A 17,560-nucleotide genomic window follows, 5' to 3' on the forward strand; every position below is an offset into this window, starting at 1 on the left:
ACTGCACTCCAGTCTGGGCAACAGAGTGAGACTCCAACTCAAAAAAAAAAAAAAATCACTCTTTCTCCTCCAACTCAGCATGCACAAACAATTCCACTACCCAAACTACCCAACCCCAACTGGGACCTCTTCAATAGTAACTAGGATTCCTCCTCGACCTTTTCCCTCACCCCAGCAACCAGTAACTCTCCGAGCCCTGGTGATATTGTCTCCTGAGCATCTTTCACATCTCTTCATTGCTACTGACACCTTAGTTCAAGCTACCACCTCCATTCCACCTTTTACAGTCCTCTGCTCTCTGGTCCCCCACATCCCATCTGGCTTTTTCTCAGTTCTCATCTCCATACTGCCGCCAGCATAACCTCCTCAGAAAGCAGAGCTGATTATGCCTTTCCTCCCCAGCATCCTTATCTTGCTTACTGCCAGCTTCCCATTGCCCTTGGACTAATGATCCAAATCATAACATGTTTTCCAAGTCCCTGCAGCTTCTCACCCCCACCTACTTCTCAAGACCCATCTAGAATTTCTGGCCCTTCTCAACTGGGCTTCAGACACGTAGGCCTCATCTACCCACCAGGCCTTCATACTGTCCTTTCTCCTTGTCTGCAGTGTGTTTCCCTCCTATCTCGTCCCCCGCCCCCCGCCATTCTCTCTTGCCTAATTAGTTTCCATTGACCCTTCATATCTCAGTTCAGACAGCAGTTCTATAGGGATAACTTCCCAAATCCTTATCAGGATCAGGTTTCTTTGTCATATATCCTCACAGAGTTCTATCTCTTCCATTTAAGACACTTAGAAGCCGGGCTCGGTGGCTCAGCCTGTAATCCCGCGCCTTTGGGAGGCTGAGGTGAGTGGATTGCCTGAGCCCGCGGGTTCGAGACCCGCTTGGGCAACTTGGCGAGACCTCATCTCTACAATAAATCAAAAAATCAGCCGGGCGTGGTAGCGCATGCCTGTAATTCCGGCTACTTGGAAGGCTGAGGTGGAAGGGTCACCAGAGCCCAGCAGGCGAGGCTGTGGTGGCTGGGAGCAGCTACTGCGACAGAGTGAGGCTCCAACTCAAAAAAAAAAAAAATACACTTAGAACAGTCACTATTGTGATTATTGCCAACATAAGCTCCACAGAAACATTTGTTTGTGTTCATTATTATATCCACACACCTTACAGAGTTCCTGGCACAAAGTATGCACTCAAATATGTTAAAAGAATGAATAAAGCCAGGTGCAGTGGCTTACATCTGTAATCCCAGCACTTTGGGAGGCTGAGGCAGGAGGCTCGCTTGAGCCCAAGAGTTCAAGACCAGCCTGGGCAACATAAAGAGACCTCGCCTCTACAAAAAATAAAAAAATTAGCCAGGCATGGTGTCACACACCTGTAGTCCCACTACTCAGGAAGCTGAGGTGGAAGGATCATATGACCCAGGAGGTCAAAGCTGCAGTGAGCATAAGTGTGCCACTGCACTCCAGCCTGGATGACAGAGTGAGACTCTGACTCAAAAAAAAAAAGAAAGTGAATGAATGAAATGAACATTCTAATGTGTAAGAGTTATTAAATGTCAGGTGTTTTAGTACAATTTTATTAAGTTAGAATGAAAATTCTAGTAAAAAATAATCAGGTGAACACTGAAAATTTAAGAGAAATATGGCGTCAGGGGAGCTAAAACTGGCACTTCTAAAATGATTTGTAGCCCTTTCTACAATGCACATTACAATTACCTTTGTGCAGTACAGTACATTGCATTTGCCACCACTTGGTGGAAGTAGAGAGGCACAGGTTCTTATCCTGAAGGCAACTGAGTGTCAGTCTGGTCATGGGAATTCAAGCTTTTTGTCAAAAATAAATAAAATATATAAAATCGTTAAATTGCCAAAACCTATGTAACTAATCTATAACCACCCAAACTTTGCATGTGGCACATTTTCATGTTATCAAATAAACCTTGAAATTTCTGATATATAGGTATATTTTATTTAAGGATGTTAGTGCTGGGCTGGATCTCAGCAGTCATTGAGAAATAGTTAATTTCTTACCTTAGTCAGTTTTCAAATAGCTAGGTGTACTGGCAGAGCAAGGAGCTTTTTTCCCTTTCTTATTTATTTGTTCATTTATATTACCATAGACTCATGGATTCCTATTTTATTCAGTGGGTTATAAACCTATATCATCCTTATTTATTTTATTTTATTTTTTGAGTTGGAGTCTCACTCTGTCACCAAGGCTGGAGGGCAGTGGTATGTTCATGGATACCGCAGCCTCAGCCTGCTGGGCTCAGGAGGCAATCCTTCTGCTTTAGCCTTCCAAGTAGCTGGAACTACAGGCATAAGCCACCATGCCTAGTTAATTTTTTTTTAACAGAGAAATGCTTTATTAATATAAATACACACACATTAGAAAGCACTAAGAAATTTAAATATCTATGTCACAGCAAACAGGTGGCAGTTCAACATCCGGAGTCGACAGAATGCTTGAAGGAGACTGCAACAGATCAGATTCCCATGGTGGAGAGGGCATCTCCATGGGTGAAGGGGGGCCCAGCTGAAACAGCTTTTCAAACTCTCGCTCCTCATCAAGGACCATAAGGGGCACTCCACTCAAGAGGAGGTGTGCAATCTGGTACTCTTCAGGCAGATCAAAAGTCTCAAAATCTACAGGATCATAGGGAAAGAATGTTTATATTTCCAGATAGCTGTCATCCATGGTAGAAACGGAACTTTTTGCTTTAACAGTTTTCTCAGTCATCTTTTTGGCAGAAATGGCTGGCTGTTTTTGTTTGAGGGGTCTGTTTGCCTTCGTTGAGCTTTCTGTAGTTCTGTTGACAGTTCCCAAAGCCTTTCTAGCAGTTTTAGGTAAGGCTGGTGGAGCAAACACTTTGCCAACACGTGGTGTTGAAACGTGAGAGGCTTTGATTAAAGGCCCAGATCCTAGCTTCAGCTCATCTTTGGGAGGCCACATGAGTGCCTGGTTCTCCATTTTCCTTATCCACAAAGATCAGAGTAGCCAACAGCCAAACTCTGCAGCCAATTTTTTTGTTTATTGTAGAGATGAGGTCTTGCCAAGTTTCCCAGGCTGGTCTTGAACCCACGGGCTCAAGCAGTTCTCTCACCTTGACCTCCAAAAGCTTTGGGATTATAGGCGTGAGCCACTGTACCAGGCCATCCTTATTTATTTTGATGTTCAAATTGCCTTAGATTTGACAGCTGGGAGCTGCTTCAAGATGATTCCTGTGTCCTTGTGACACATACTAACTTTATCTTGTCTTTGCCTGCACCAGGCCAAGGATCATCCATTTCTCCAAGGAGCCCTGATTCCTTGTAGTAGAGAATGGTATTTAGTGGAGAACGGTACACAGCATGCTAGTTGTCATTGCTTCTAGACCCTCTCAGAGAGTAGAGTTAAGGGAAAAATACACACACATACATATATGTTCACACATACATACATGGTCTGACAATTAATTCCATGAACTTGTCACCATGCACTTGCATTGACAGCTCTGTACAAACAATTCGGTAAGGCTTCATAACCTTGGTACATCAGTGTCTCACAACTGTGTTCATGTCGATCTGTGGTAGTGTCTTGCTGAGTGGTGTCCATTATTGTTGTTGCATGTTTTTGTGTGCTGTTACCAGAATGTCAGAGCTTGAATTAGAGCAATGGCAACAAACAAACATTAAATTCTTGTTAAACTTGACAAGAGTGGAAGTGAAATCAGGGACATGTTAGTCTAAATACATGGGCATAGTGCTATGAAGAAAATGGCAGTGTACAAATGGGTTAAATGTTTTTCAGAAGGGAGAGAAAGCAACACTGATGAAGAGGGGTCAGGATGGCCAGTAACGAGCAGAACTGAAGAAACCATTACAGAAATTCATCAAATTGTGTGTCAAAATCATTGGCTATGAGAAGCACAGCAGACCAAATAAACATTGATAGAGAAACAGTTAGGAAAATCTTAACCGAAAATATTGACATGAGAAAGGTGTGGACAAAAATGGACCTGAAGGAGTTCTTGTATCACGACAATGTACCAACTCACACAGCACTGCCTCTGAGGGAGTCTTTAGCCAGTAAACAAATAACTATATTGAAACACCTTCCCTACTTATCTGATCTGGCCCCCAATGGCTTTTTTCTTTACCAGAAGATAAAGGAAATATTGAAATTTTGAAAGGAAGACATTTGATGACATTCAGGACACAGGGGTAATACAACAACAGCTCTGATGGCCATTTCAGAAAAAGAGTTCCAAAATGGCTTTGACGAGCAGACTATTTGCTGTTGGTGCAGAGCTTCCCAAGGGGAGTACTTCAAAAGTGACCATAGTAATATTAGCACGTTTTCTAGATGAGTTCATGAACTTAATTGTCAGATCTCATACAGATGCATATATACACACATATATTAATATAGATATATATGCGTGTAGATCTGTATATCTGTCCTTTTGTATATGTGCATATGTATATATACATGTGTATATATTTTTAACCGCTGTTTTTAGTTTTGATACAACACATCAGCATCCTTTGTGGCCTTCCCCCTTTCTACATAAGAAACTAGGCTCCTGTGATTCTAAATATATTTATCTATTTCCTCAATTAACATATTAGCTCTGTGTCATTAATTTCCTAACCCTGCTCACTACCTGACACCTCTTTGTCATCCCTTCCCCTTACCACCTCTTTCCTTCTCCACACTGAGATTTTTTCCTTTTCCATTGAGGTTTCTCAGCCCCTAGTCATATTCTTGTCATTGTGTGTGCAAAAGGGCTAGCCTCCTTGCTTTAAAAAAAAAAAAAAATCTGCATGGAATGCTTATGAGAGACTCTGCTGTTTTCTCCAGCTGTTTTTTTCAAAGCATGCAATCCGACTAGCTCTCAAGGGTTAGTCATCCTTTCCTAGATTTGGTCCAGGCAAGGCAAAGCAGGCCAGATTCTAGAAGCATTAAGATTCTTCCCAAAAACATTTTTACTTATTGTCTTCTTTGACTTCTTGAAATTTATAACAGTGCATTTTATTTACATTTAACAACCTGATTTAAGTCTCATTTTAATTCATGATGTTTTTCAGTGTACCTGTATTAGTTCCCTATAACTGAGTACTCATTTATTTGTTATAAAAAAAGTACCACAAATTCAGTGTCTTTTTGTTTTCTTTTGAGTCAGAGTCTCACTGTTGCCCAGGCTGGAGTGCAGTGGGACTCTCACGGCCACTGCAGCCTCTATCAGCTGGGCTCAGGTGATCCTTCTGCTTCAGCCTTCCAAGTAGCTGGAACTACAGGCACACACCACCACACCCAGCTAATTTTTTGGTTTATTGTAGAAATGAGATCTTGCCATGTTGCACAAGCTGGTCTTGAACCCATGGGCTCAGGCAATCCGTTCGCCTCCACCTCCCAAAGTGCCAGGATTACAGGCTTGAGTCACCACGCCTGACCACAAATTCAGTGTCTTAAAACAAACTTATTCTCTTACAGTTCTAGAGATCAGAAGTCTGAAATGAATATTACAGGGTTAAAATTAAGATGTCAACAGGGCTGGTTCCTCCTGGAGGCTCCTCCAAGGGAGAATCCATTTCCTTACCTTTTCTAGCTTCCAGAAAAGCCTTTATTATTTGGCCTGTGACCCCTTCTTCCATTTCCAAAGCCAGCAGCACAGCATCTTCTCCCTCTGACTCTGCTCCCCTCTGCTTCTACTATCACGTGGCCTTCTAACTCTGACTCCTCATAGAGAGGTCCATGTAATTACATTAGGTCCACATGGATAGAGAGGTCCATGAAATTACATTAGGTCCACATGGATAATCTGGGATAAATCAGGATAATCTTCCCACCTCAAGATCCTGAAATGATCACGTTTGCAAAGTCCTTTTTGTTATATATAGTAACACTCACAGGATCTGGGGATTAGGATGTGGGCATACTTAGGGGCCATTATTCAGTCTACCACAGTACCAAATGAGAGTCTTAAATCTTAAAAATGGGATTTTTAATTCCTTTCTTTATGGAAGGTAATGGACAACACATAGACGTTGATTGAAAAATGAATGTCTTGGAGATTTTTAAGTGCATTAAAAGATATTCAATATAATTAGAAATTTGGGAAATGCAAATTAAAGCCACATGGGATATCACTACACAAACCTATTACAAAGGCTAAAAAGTCTAATCATATCTAGTGATAGCTGAGATGTGAAGCACTTGGAACTCTTATATACTGATGATGGGTATATAAAAATGGTACAGACACAGTTTGGCACTTTTGAGGTTTTTTTTTAGTTAGGGTCTCACTCTGCCACCCAGGCTGGAATGCAGTGGCACAATCATGGCTTACCACAGTCTTGACCTCCTAGAATCAGGCTGTCCTTAGCCTCCTGAGTAGCTGGAACTACAGGCTTATGCCACCATGCCTGGCAATTTTTTGTAGAGATGCGGTCTCATTTATTGCCCAGGCTGGTCTTGAACTCCTTGGCTCAAGCAATCCCCCTGCCTCAGCTTCCCAAAATGTTGGGATTACAGGCATGAGCCAGCTTGGCAGATTTTTTAAAAGTTAAACATGTACCCACCACATCAGCCAACCATACCACTCCTCATTATTTACACTAGAGAGAAGACATCTTATGTCTATACATAAAGCTTGTGTGTGAATGTCCATAGCAATTTTATTTGTAATAGCCAAAAACTGGAAATAGCTGAAATAGATGAATAGATAAACAAATTAAGGCTTACACATACAACTGGAAACTGCTCAGCAATTTTTTTTTTTTTTTTTTTAATTTGGTGTCTCACTCTGTTGCCCAGACTGGAGTGCAGTGACACGCTCACAGCCACCCCAGCTGGGGTGGTGATCCTTCTGCCTCAGCCTTCCAAGTAACTGGAACTATAGGTGTGCACTACCACACCCAGCTAATTTTTTGATTTATTGTAAAGATGAGGTCTCACCAAACCTCAGCCTGTTCTCAAACCCGTGGGTTCAGGCAGTCCTCTCACCTCAGCTTTCCAAAGGGCTGCGATTACAGGCTTAAGCCACCACGCCTGGCCTCTGCTCAGCAATTTTTAAAAATGAACTACTGATACACACAATATCATGGATAAATTTCAAAAGAATTATGCTGAATGAAAGATACTAAGCCAAATAAAAGTACATAGTATATGATTCAATTTATATAAACCTATAGAAAGTACAAAATCATCCATAGTGACAAAACATAGTGATTGCTTGGAATGGGAGTGAGGTACAGGGAGAGACAGAAGAAAGGAATTACAATGGAGTGCAGGGAACTTTTGGGAGATTATGGATATGTTCACTTCTTGATCATGGTGATAGTTTCACAGGAGTACACATGTCTAATGTTTCAAATATAAATTGACATATTAAATGAATTTTTAAAATCACCATTTAAAAATGATTTAAAAAACAAAAAAATAGTTAGTGAATCACCTACTAAATTCATATAATTGTTGATGTTGTTACTGAACTGCTTGATATGAAACCAGCTGGTCCCAATTTTCTCATGACCTCTTTTTGTCAAAAACTATACCATTAGTATTAAGAACAGTTGTTTTTCGGCCAGGCGCAGTGGCTCAAGCCATAATCCCAGCACTTTGGGAGGCTGAGGCAAGAGGATTGCCTGAGCCCATGGGTTCGATACCAGTCTGGGCAACATGATGAGACCTCATCTCTACAATAAATCAGAAAATTAGCTGAGCGTGGTAGCTGAGCTTGGAAGGCTGAGGCAGAAGGATCAACTGAGCCTAGCAGGTCGAGGCTGAGGTGACTGAGAGCAGTGCCACTGCAATCCAGCCTGGGCAACAGAGTGACACTCCAACTAAAAAAAAAAAAAAAAAAGAACAGTTGTTTTTCTACTTGTTGTAGCAAAAAGAAGTACATTAAGTTTGCCTAAAAGCTGATTTTAGTGATGCTGACATTTAATAATTTCTGATAAATCATTGGGCCAGCCAGGTCATATAATATACTGACCTTTCAAATTGTAAGGTCATATTGTCTCAAAAAAATATAGCATCTGGGCCAGACATGTTGGCTCACGCCTGTGATATCAATACTTTGGGAGGCTGAAGCAGGAGGATTGCTTGAGGCCAGGAGTTTGAGACCAGCCTGTGCAACATAGCGAGATTCCATCTCTATTTTTTTTAAAGAAAAATAATGAATATACTTTTAAATATGCTATCTAAAGCATTTATGACAATGTTTAAATTCAATGAGTCCTCAAAAATTCAGTGTCTTAGGATATGTGATGCATTTATTTTTTTTCTTTAGATATTTGTGCCTATTTAAAGACTGTGATAGGTCAGTGAACACAGAAATTAATCTGAAATTGCTTATAGTTTTTTTCTATTATATTTGGTTATAATAGTCACCAGTAGAATAACTCCCTCATACCATGTGTTTTAGAAATTTGATGAAAGCAAGCTGACAATACATTCACTAGAAAAGTGATGGCAATGAAGATCTAGTTCACCAAAACAAAAAATTGTCTTTATAGTAAGCCTACATTTTGGTTCACCCTGAGGAAACTACACCTCTAGCATTAGGTTAGGTAAATTATTGAATAGGAAAACCTGTGGATAATTTAGTTAATAAAGCATCCTCTCATTGAAACATTTTTATTGTATTTGATTTTTCTGGCATTTTTAAGGACCTACAGTTATTGACTCCTAATTATAAATTTCCTGAAAAATACAGAGATCCCTAGGAGTCAGGACTTAATGGGACAATTTAGCCATCAACAGAGGCTTATGACTTATAAATCCATGTGGGGAGGGCTATAATGCCTTCAAATCCACCACCTTTCTTACAACTAAATCTATAATGCCTTCCATTAGGGTACATTTTAATCTGGTTTTAAGAGTGAGGTTGTTTATAGAGTCATGTTTATTCTTATGTGACTCTACAGGATTTCCATTTGAATTTTCTTCTTTTTTCCCCCGTTATATCAGGTTTTGTTAAACTAAATAATTCTCTCTTTATTAATTCTCTTTTTATCAAGCATGGGGTAACTGGAACTCATTTTAGCCCTCTGTGGCAAATGTTATTCAGAGGGAATCTTTGAAAGAAAAAAACAATTATAAGTGGGGTATAATCACATCCGCAGACCCCAATATTCTAATCTAGGAATCTAACCCCCTTATCTTCATCACTTCACTGTTCCTGTTATGTCAAATTCAGAGTGAATTATACTGATTAACCTGAAAGATTAAGGGATATGTGATTATTTTCAGTAAAGTCTAGGATTTTGAACTTTAGAGATAAAGCAATGAAAAGCCAAATAACAAGTAATTTCCATAAGCTTATCATAGGTTTTGACATAATTTAACATCTTAAGGTTGCAGTGATAAATGTGTTGGGTCAAATTATGTCTGTTTTGAGTCAAGCAGTGTAGTTCAATGAGAAGAACTTTAAATGCAGACAAACTGGGTTCAAAACTCAGTGCTACTCATCATCTTTGTGACCTTGAACAAGTTACTTAAACTTTCTGAGCCTTAGATGCCCCATCTGTAAAATACAGTTAATAATACCTATTTCACAGGACTGTCATTATGATTAAGAAAGCTATTATGTGTAAAGCTCCTGGCTCTGTGCTTGCTATATAATAGATGATGGTTGTGATCGTGTTTATTATTCAAGCTCTTAAAAATATTGGCTATGTAGGAGCAATATGATAGGCCTAAAATTATGTAGGTACAAGACATAGTCTCCATCTTCAGGAGTTTTCAGTTTAATGGAGTTATTTAAGTAGTTATTCCTGATGAAATAGTTGATAGAGAAATCGACTGCCTCTTATTTGCATCTCCAACATGAGGACACCAGCAATGCCCTTGACAGTCCTTACATGTCCCAGAATTGTTCTTCCAAGAGGAGAAACTAGTATTTGTTGAATGCTCACTATGTGATATGTATTTTCACAAACCCTGTCTCATCTTTCCCTATAATGACCTTGTCAACCTAAATAAAGAAATGGAGGCAAATTAATATAGGTTGAGAGTTTATTTGGGCCAAAGTTGAGGACTGCAGCACAGGAAACACTTCCAAATTACCTTGGCAAGTGTTCTGGTTTGGGGTTTTAAAGAAAAAAGGACAAAACAGGAGAGGGAGCAATTATAAAAATTGTTTTTCAGGAATTCTCATTGGTTTACAGAAATAACACTGCTTAGTGATTGATGGCTGTACATTATTGAACTATAGGTTATGAGCCATGGTGTCTAGCATATGGCATTGTTAGATTAATTTATAGTTATTTCTGGTGTCTGTCAGTCTGGAGACTACATAGCAAGCAGCTTAGAAATGATTACTTAACTCAGGGGAGGCTGGGGGGCTGTGCAGGACGTGACTGCTGTCTCATTCCAATGCTTCTCTTGGTCGGATAATTTAAAGAGGGGCTCGCATTCCTCAGATAAGCTGCTTTTCTTTCTCAACCCTATGGAATCAGTGTTGTTACTCACATTTTAAAGATGGACAAGAGCACTTAAGTGACAGACCCAGCTTCAAGCCCAGGCCTGTCTGCCTTCAAGTTGTCTGTCACCTTCTATTCCATCGCAGTCCCTTCCACTATTATAGCTGTTGGACAATTTGTGAATATAACATGAATAAACTCTTGAATTAAGTCTTTATCGAAAAATGGCAGCATAAAAAGACTTTTTTTTTACTTCATCTCTACAATAAATCAAAAAAAAAAATTATCCGGGCGTGGTAGCACGCACTTGTAGTTCCAACTACTTGGAAAGCTGAGGCGGAAGAATCGCCAGAGCCCAGCGGGTGGAGGCTCCGGTGACTGGGAGCGGCCCCTGCACTCCAGTCTGGGTGACAGAGTGAGACTCCAACTCAAAAAAAAAAAAAAAAAAAACTTTTTTTTGAAAGCAGGATTTATTAAGAGGACAGAAAAGCTCCCACAGTGGGTGGGGACCTGAAGGGGTTGCCCAAAAAGACTTCTTGAAGGAGTGTTCTAAAGTGGGCAAGAGGGAAGCAATTTGTACAGGGCTTTAGCTGGAGAGGTCAACTGAAGTCTGACTGCAGTCAGGAACAACTGGCCAAAAACCACATTCTTCTTGCAGATTAGCAACCATTGTTTGGGGAATTCAGATTTATCAAGATGGATGAGGAAGAAATTAGGGATTGAAGTCATGAGCAAGGGGAGTGGGGAGGAATAGCTCCTGGGGACAAGGACAGGCAAGGCTATGAGGGTTACACTGGAGCATTGATACTCCTTCTAGGACTCTTACACCAACATCTGGGATTCTTTCTTAATCTAGATGCAAAGGTTCACAAATAAAGATCTTTGCCCCTGCTTCTGCCCACTGCTACATAGTAAAATGTGTTTGGAAAGAGAAGTTCTTTGCATTAGGATTGGGTCATGTTCCTGCCGGTATGCTCTTTGCAGTTGTGATCCTTAATGAAAAGCACTGCCTCTGAAGCTGGAAAACATGGACAATCACTTAACCTGAAGCCTGTTCCTTCTAGATGGAAGGATTAAGCTATATGAAAGCACTTTGTACAAAGTTGAAAGCACTAGTTAAATATTAAGTATAAAGTCGGGCTCGGTGGCTCAGCCTATAATCCTGCGCCTTTGGGAGGCTGAGGTGAGTGGATTGCCTGAGTCGGCGGGTTCAAGACCCACCTTGGCAGCGAGACCTCATCTCTACAATAAATCTAAAAATCAGCCGGGCATGGTAGCGCATGCCTGTAATTCCGGCTACTCAGAAGGCTGAGGCGGAAGTATCACCGGAGCCCAGCAGGTCGAGGCTGCGGTGTCCGGGAGCGGCCACTGCACTCCAGTCTGGGCGACAGAGTGAGACTCCAACTCAAAAAACAAAAATTTTAAGTATAATGATATAATAATATTACTAACAAAATCATTTGGACCCATGTAGTGGGGAGATCGTAGCCTTCATCAGAAGAGAAGAAGGCTAGAGAGTTAAGCCGAACAGCAAAAAGCAGAAATAATTTAGTGGAAAAAAATAAACTTCCTCAGGAGAGAGAGTGACACAGGATTCCTGCTGGAAAGGATCTGATGTCAGCTAATTTCTCTTTCGTTTTCTAGATAAAACTGGAGAATTGGAAATTAAATGAAAAAAATAATCATTTTAAAGAACCCAGGGAATTAATTTGTTCATTTCAATCTGCTGTTGAGGTAGGCTGCTATAAAAGAGATTCTAGTGGCATTATTGTGCCTTAGTGCAGTAGCATTATAAATAAATGTAGAACTTTTTTTTAACTATAGCTAATTTTATTGAGGGTATGCATTGGAGGGTGCTTCTTGTATTTGACTTCTTATTCTTTCCGTTTTAAATTATCTCTTTAGACAACTAAGAGGGCTTATTGAAAGTATTAACAGTTTGTGTGCATTGGATCCACTATTTCTAAATTACCAAGGATAAGGGCTATGTGAAGAGTTGTTTGTTAGCAGTCTTGAGCTGTCTGGGAGCTAGATGCATCATTCTTCAGGGAGATAGCTTTCATGTGAAACTTTAGGATTCTTGGGGAGTATTTAACTGTGGCCTGCCAGCCTCTCCCAGAAAACTGTTGTTAGGTCAAGACAAGAAGCTGTGTCTAGTGTCACAGACCTAGGGGGACATGTATGGGAGAGTTTGTGTGAAACAAGTAGGAAAGATATTGTCATCTAGCCTTGTTTGTTATACAGATTATTCAGTTAAATCAACAGTTTAATACTAATGCCTATGCCCAATACCAAATAAAGTAGAAATACTTCTACAAATAAAGTAGAAGTAAAAATGATTTATATTTTTTTTCCATTGACTGTCAAGATCCTAGGAACAAAAAGCTGGAGAGTTACTTCAGCTACATAGAACCCTGAAGTAACCTGTGAGACTTGCTTTGGAGAGTAATTCATTGAACAAAAATATTCCTTATTTCTAAATGAAGAACTGCTGTGTTTAAATTACTTTAAATGGTACTTAATTTACTTAATTTGAATCGAATCCACATGAAATGAAAGAAGTATTTAGCACTTATTTAAATTACTTTTTCAACCATAGCCCTTGGTTACAGGGACTTTCAACTATTAGTACCATATGCTTCTGATTAAAAATTAGGGTCACATCATTAAATTTCATTTTCATGTTTAGCTTTTAAGTGTATTTCTTTGAAGTCTATTTTACTTTACTATTATTTAGCTCCCAAATACAATTTTTATTTTTTACATTGAATAATTAAATCTAAAACAATTAAAAACTTAGTTTTGAGTCTTCCAAATTCATTATTAATGAAGTTTGTTTTTAGTGTAGCTGAAAATATGGTCAGTTCTTTATTAAATAAATATAAATTTTCATTTGGTGGATTTTTTTAATTTAAGTTCCAGTCCCTGGATAATTTTTCCCATGAAAATTCAGCAAATTTTTCTGAATTTTGTCTTCTATCATCATGCAGTAGATAATCATGAAACTCATATTCATATTTTAAGAGTCTAAATAAAGCATAGAAAGCAAATTTCCCAAATAAAAAATTATAAAGAGCCATATAGTCAGTGACCAAATTTACATCATTAGAACCTAGTATTATTCTTTATTTTAATAAAAATATTAGGTCTAGAAAACTAGTGTATTAATTATATTCTACTCTATATGTTTAATTTCAAAAGTATGTGAGCTCATCATTAGTAAACAAAAATGTGCATCTCCATAAATATGTCTGAATTTCATAAATGTCACATTTCATACCAGCCATCCAAACTTACCAAGTACAATAGAGTCATTTTCTTCAGGTCTAATCAAGGCAAAAAATTCCCACAAACAATCAGCTTTTTTTTTTTAATATAAAAACATCTTTTTTACTTGATCTTTATGGCCATACCAATGTAGCTTTAGTGACAAAAGAACTGATTTAGTTGTTAGGTTCACACTATCCCAGCGGGACCTCCAAAATGTTAGGTCAGACCTGCTGGGGGTGTGGGGTGTCTTGTCTGCGATCTGATGCTGCATGAAAGACGCAAAGAATTGCATAAAAGTTAAATTAGAAAATATAGTTTCTTTATAAAGTAAATTATAGAGAGAGAAAGAAAGAAAGAAAGGAGATTTGCCGCCCCAAGGTAGGGGAGGGGGGCCAAAGCTTAAGAAAACACGCTTAGCAAGGCAATGACCAAACCAGCCTTTAAAAATGAGACTGTAATTCACAAATTGTTGTCACTATTGTTATCTGATATAAACTTTCTTATATTACGAGAATAATATTTCATCAAAATTTGGTTTTGGGAGGGTCTCACATTTTGTATGTAGAAATAATATAAAAACCAAATTGAAATTCTTCCAGAAAATACTTCAAAACAATGTTTCACATTCCTGACTATCCATTTATAGTTAAAGAAAATATAATAAAGCATATGTTCACTTTAATGTCAATAAATACTTTTCTTTTATTAGGTTGTTTACTATGTCTTTGGCTGATACAACAAAAACAAATATAGATGAACATTTCTCCAGGGTGGTGTTAGAAAACAATAGGAGATCTGCAGAATGCCAGAGAAGCCCAGGCACAGGTGATTTTTCGAGGAACAGTAATGTGTCCAGTAAAAGTGTTGATTATAGCAAATCTCAATGTTCCTGCAGAAGTTTAACTTCTCACTATGATTATTCAGAAGATTTTCTGTCTGATTATTCAGAAACAGCTATTAATAAAAATTATTTAAAGCAGCCTATGGTAAAAGAAAATAAGAAGAAGAAAAAGTATAACACATCTAAAATCTCCCAACCTAAAGGTAAGATGTGAAATTTCCTACCAAGACTAAATTTCTGGTTATAATGACAATATTTTAATATACTGTTATTTGGAGAGGTACATATTCAGTTTTATTGTTTTTCCATACTTTAAATGTGTATCATAGGTGAACTTTTATAGAAGGAATTAGGAAGTGGAGAATTAGGAATAATTACAGAATAACAGAAAGGTTTAGCATTTACAGCCTCCTCCTTGCATGGCTGCCCCTACTGGAGCCTAGTAGTGAGGTTAGTTCTGTTTTTAGTTAACAGGTGGCCTTGCTACAGAGTACCACAATACGTGGGTTTCACTGGCTTCTTGCCTTTCATCTCAGTGGAAGAATCAAGGTTTGAATCGCCAATGAAATGTAAATACTTGTCTCAACTCCCCATGAAGATGGTCTCCAAGTTGGGTGAGGACTTGCATGGTTTAAAAGGCTGCTAATAATGTCGTTTTCTTGCGGGTTTTAAAAATACCAACTCCATTAACTTCTGACTGTCCAAATTGGAATTAACTTGTGACATCTTTGACTTCCTTTCTCCCTGCCTCTCTGCCCAGACTGCAATTGCTCCCTCCCATGTTAGGCAATCTTGAATTCATAAGTATTCCTTATACAGAAATAGTTGGAACTCTTTTCCACTTTGACCACCAGTGCACCCTTAGTCAACAGCTGGAAAATAATTAAGAGCCCACTCTTTGTGAGATACGTCTACCACTGTCATGTTTACCCTGCATCTTTCACCCCCGACCTTACCAGCTGCATCCAGGACTCTCTGTGTTTCCCTTCTTCTTCGCTCTAGAGCAGGGATTCTTCATCTGAAACACACATCTGTGAACCCCATGAAATCCTAGGCACTTTTTGTGTCTATATGCATTTGTAAACTTTTCTAGAGAGAAGGACCTACCACTTTCACTAGATTCTCAAAAGGTTAAAAGTCCCTTTTTAGACAGATTGGAGTCCTATACCCACTGGCAAGGCCCAGGACAACAAACAAAAGTCTGGCTCCTTTTCCCATGGTGGGACTCCATCAGAAAAAATCTGCTTGTGGCATTGGGAAGGAATTATCACAACAGAACATCATGGTTAGGTTCTACAAATACACAATTTACAAATCTCTGAAAACCCAACATTTTTACATATTCGGTCCCAAAATTTATTTAGCAACAAAAACCTGGTTTAAACTGACATTTATTTATTTTACTTAATGTAAATAGTCATATGTTTCACTACAAAAGTATTGTTTGATTAAAGAGTGCTGCCCCAGACCCTACTAGAAGAACTATGGACCCACCTAGAAAATACAAACTCCAAAAATACAAACCCACCTAAAAAATACAAACTCCAAAATTCTCAAATAGTTTGGCTCCAAGGGTTTATGATAATAGATCATGGAGCTATACACTACACTTTATATTGATTCTAAGCTTTAATAGGACTAGGCAAGAAGGCAATTTATAAAACTATTTCTACAAGAAGCAAACTGCAATTTGAGATCTAGATACCTTATGATTTTCCTTTTAAAATCAATTTATGGATTTATTCTGCAAACATTTATTGAGACCTTCATGCAAAATACATATTCATAAATTAGGAGCAACCTAGATTAATTCAGTCACTTCACAGACTAGAATCCTAAATTCCATTATCTGGAAGAGTGAAAGGTTTTTCTCTTACTCGAGGTCCTTTTATATATTAATACTCTGAAATTATTTTAGATAAATCGCGCATGAATCTTTTATTTTTTGAGTCGGAGTCTCACTATGTGGGCCAAGCTGGAGTGCAGTGGCACACTCATGGTTACCGCTGCCTCGACCTGCTCGCTAAGGCCATGCTTTCACCTCAGCCTTCCAAGTAGTGAAACTACAGGCACGTACCACCACAACCAGCTAATTTTATTTTTTGTAGAGACGAGGTCTTGCCCAGTTGCCCAGGCTGATCTCAAACCCTTGGGTTTAGGCAATCCTCTCATCTCAGTCTCCCAAAGTCCTGGAATTATAGGCGTGAGCCACTACATCCAGCTATGAATTTAACTCAAATTTTTTATGTTCCCAGGAATCATTATTCCCTAGGAATCTTATTATAATCTTATTTCTTTTTGTTTGCTTTTTTTTTTTTAGTTGGAGTCTCACTTTGTCACACAGGCTTGGAGTGTAGTGGCACACTCATACTCACTGCACCCTCAACCTGCTGGGCTCAAGCCATCCTTCTACTTCAGCCTTCCAAGTAGCTGGAACTACAGACATGTGCCACTACACTCAGCTAACCTTTTTATTTATTGTAGAGACAAGATCTCACCAAGTTGTTGTCTCGACACCCCAGGCTCAGGCAACCCTCTCACCTCCACCTCCCAAAGTGCTGGGATTACAGGCATGAGCCACTGCATCCAGAATAATCTTATTATTTCTTATTACATTATTATCTTCGTGAGCCACTGCATCCGGCATAATATATTTCTTATTACATTATTATCTTAGTATTCCCTAGGAATCTTCAAAATAGCACATGTCATCTTAAGTAATGTGAAGCATGCCTTAAAGGCTGTGGACTTAAGTATATATATTTTTGGTAAATTAAGGTAATTTGAATGAGTGTTTTAGCTCAGTGCTTAAAATTTAGGTATCTTAAGAATCATTTTTTTGCCCAGGCACGGTGGCTCACTCCTGTAATCTCAGAATATTAGAAGGCCAATATGGGAGAATCAGTTGAGGCTAGGAGTTCAAGTCTAGCCTGAACAACAAAGCAAGACCCAGCTCTATAAAAAATAATAATAAAGGGGGAAAAAAAGTAAGGCTTTTTTTTGTTTTGTTTTTGTTTTTGCTTTTTTTGTGTTTTGCTT

General features: G+C 38.8%; 2 protein-coding genes and 1 pseudogene across 2 annotated transcripts in view; 1 reads left to right on the plus strand and 2 right to left on the minus strand.

The window, feature by feature from the left end:
- The window catches only part of LOC103269417 (tail-anchored protein insertion receptor WRB), a 156,375-nt gene that overhangs the window by 86,639 nt on the left and 52,176 nt on the right, over nucleotides 1-17,560 (minus strand). The window lies entirely within an intron of this gene.
- On the minus strand, nucleotides 2,343-3,595 carry LOC103269423 (annotated as a pseudogene).
- LCA5L (LCA5L, lebercilin like) overlaps nucleotides 12,063-17,560 on the plus strand; it is a 30,401-nt gene continuing 24,903 nt past the window's right edge. Inside the window, exons 1-2 of the mRNA XM_008067002.2 lie at nucleotides 12,063-12,144; nucleotides 14,390-14,724. Coding sequence (XP_008065193.1) covers nucleotides 14,400-14,724 — 325 coding nt within the window. The 5' untranslated portion in view covers nucleotides 12,063-12,144; nucleotides 14,390-14,399. The remainder of the gene's footprint in view (nucleotides 12,145-14,389; nucleotides 14,725-17,560) is intronic.

Source organism: Carlito syrichta, unplaced genomic scaffold (genome assembly GCF_000164805.1).
Source record: "Carlito syrichta isolate Samal-C Ts95f unplaced genomic scaffold, Tarsius_syrichta-2.0.1 Scaffold309259, whole genome shotgun sequence".
Taxonomy (NCBI): Eukaryota; Metazoa; Chordata; class Mammalia; order Primates; family Tarsiidae; genus Carlito; species Carlito syrichta.